Source organism: Sinocyclocheilus rhinocerous, unplaced genomic scaffold (genome assembly GCF_001515625.1).
Source record: "Sinocyclocheilus rhinocerous isolate Xijiao unplaced genomic scaffold, SAMN03320098_v1.1 scaffold909, whole genome shotgun sequence".
Lineage (NCBI taxonomy): Eukaryota > Metazoa > Chordata > Actinopteri > Cypriniformes > Cyprinidae > Sinocyclocheilus > Sinocyclocheilus rhinocerous.
The window spans coordinates 352554-354596 of NW_015666359.1; the positions used below are offsets into that span (position 1 = coordinate 352554).

The 2043-nt window shown below is 39.4% G+C and overlaps 1 protein-coding gene across 1 annotated transcript in view; it reads right to left on the minus strand.

Moving 5' to 3' along the window:
- Positions 1–1202: 1202 nt before the first annotated feature.
- LOC107732235 (MAP/microtubule affinity-regulating kinase 1) overlaps positions 1203–2043 on the minus strand; it is a 65560-nt gene continuing 64719 nt past the window's right edge. Inside the window, exon 17 of the mRNA XM_016543514.1 lies at positions 1203–1545. Coding sequence (XP_016399000.1) covers positions 1203–1545 — 343 coding nt within the window. The remainder of the gene's footprint in view (positions 1546–2043) is intronic.

Genomic DNA, 2043 nt, shown 5'->3' on the forward strand with positions numbered 1-2043 from the left:
TTAGTAATAATGATCACCACGCCTCCAATTATGAAAAAAAAAAAAAAAAAAAAAGGAATGCATTCTCTGGATGAATTTCTACAGTTAATAAAACAGGAAGGCATAAAATGGCTTAATAAATAAAAGTCTTGGAGTTACAGTTGAAGCTTGTCTTGTTTCTGGATTTCAAAGGAAAACGCACGGCTCAGTGTTGCTCCAAACACACCGCAGGATTTCTGCACTACAGCTTCATGATGTTAGTCTCGCTCTATGTTCTGTATGGAATGTTAATGTCGACGTTCGTTTACGAATTTCTAGCCGATTTGACCATCTGCATCTGGAAAACTCACTGCCTTCTCTACAAAACACTTACTCATTAATTCTGATGTTATGATCACATCTAATTCTCACTCTGAATTAAAAGGATAATTCATCCAAAATGAAACTTCTGTCATTATTTACTTGCCCTCGTGTCCTGCCATGTATGCTGTTATTTTTAAATTTTTTTTAAATGCACATTTTCAGTGATTAACAACTTAGATTTTGAATTGTTACACAAAGTGTATCATTATGGTGTTTTATCATTTTTGGCGCTTATTAGTCAGATAAAGCTGCATAATTCTTCGAAATGAAAAACAACAACACACAGGCTTGTTGTGACCACACTGAAATGACAGAACGCCCATTGTTGGATCAACGGTCCCTTTAAAAACAAATGTTGATAAGTAATAAAAACTGTTAAAACTGAGTGGTCTCAAAATCTAAAAAAAACAACAACAATTAAACAACTAAACAGGTATGACACATTGAACATAATTTTTCTGTACAGAGCTCAATAGTGACTATACAACACCTCCACGCAAGTAGGCTGAAAGTCTTGTATTATACAACTCTATCATTAATTCAATACAACAAAAACATTCTAGATCTTAACTGTACATATGGAAAAAGTCGGTTGAAGTCTGTTACGATAATTCGCTCGACAGATCCCTGTCCTGCCGACCCTGATAGGGTTTCGATATTATTGCAAGATGGTTGTTTTAACCAGGCGTATATCAAGAGGCCATGAAGATCAGGCTAGGGCGTTTTTTCTCTTTTCGCATTCATATTTTCTCTACTACACATTACAGCAGAAGCAGTAACTCAAAATGCTGCTCAAACTTCTTGGCCAGATTCCTTTTTTTAGCGTTCCCTATAGATGTGTATTTTTTGGAACCCTTTGCTTACAGCTTGAGCTCATTGGCAATTTTGGAAGCGATGTTCTTGAAGGCGATGGACGTCCCCGATATGCGTTTGAAGCGCACGCCGTTGAGAGACAGACGGGGCAGTTTGCACACCTCCATCTCCCACTGGACGAGACTGTCCTGCCGCGCGTCGCCGTGCACGCAGAAGAGCAAGAAGCGCTCGCGCTGCTCGTAGTCGCAGTTGTTGGCATCCAGCACCTTGCGGATTTCTCTCATCATGTCTCCCGGCTCCATGGACGAGGTGGTCTTCATGCTCCAGGTGAAGCGCAGCGATCTGGGCTTCGAGTCACGGCCTTCCTCCTTGGGTTCTCCGGATCCGCTCCTGACGACCAACACAGAAGCGTTCAGAATGTCAGATTGACTCTCATCCCAGATTAGAAACATGGCTGTGAGTTAAGTCCACACAACTTAAAAGAACATATGTGACCCTGGAGCACAAAAGCAGTCTTAAGTCTCTGGGGTATATTTGTAGCAATAGCTAACACTACATTGTATGGGTCAAAATTATCGATTTTTCTTTTATGCCAAAAATCATTAGGATATTAAGTAAAGATCAGGTTCCGTGAAGATATTTTGTAAATTTCCTACTGTAAATATATCAAAACTTAATTTTTGATTAGTAATATGCATTGCTAAGAACTTCATTTGGACAACTTTAAAGGCGATTTTCTCAGTATTTAGATTTTTCTGCACCCTCAGATTCCAGATTTTCAAATAGTTGTATCTCGACCAAATATTGTCCTATCAGTTAAGTTAAGTGACGTGACATGTGGCCAAGTGACCCATACTAGGAATTAGTGCTCTGCATTTAACCCATCCA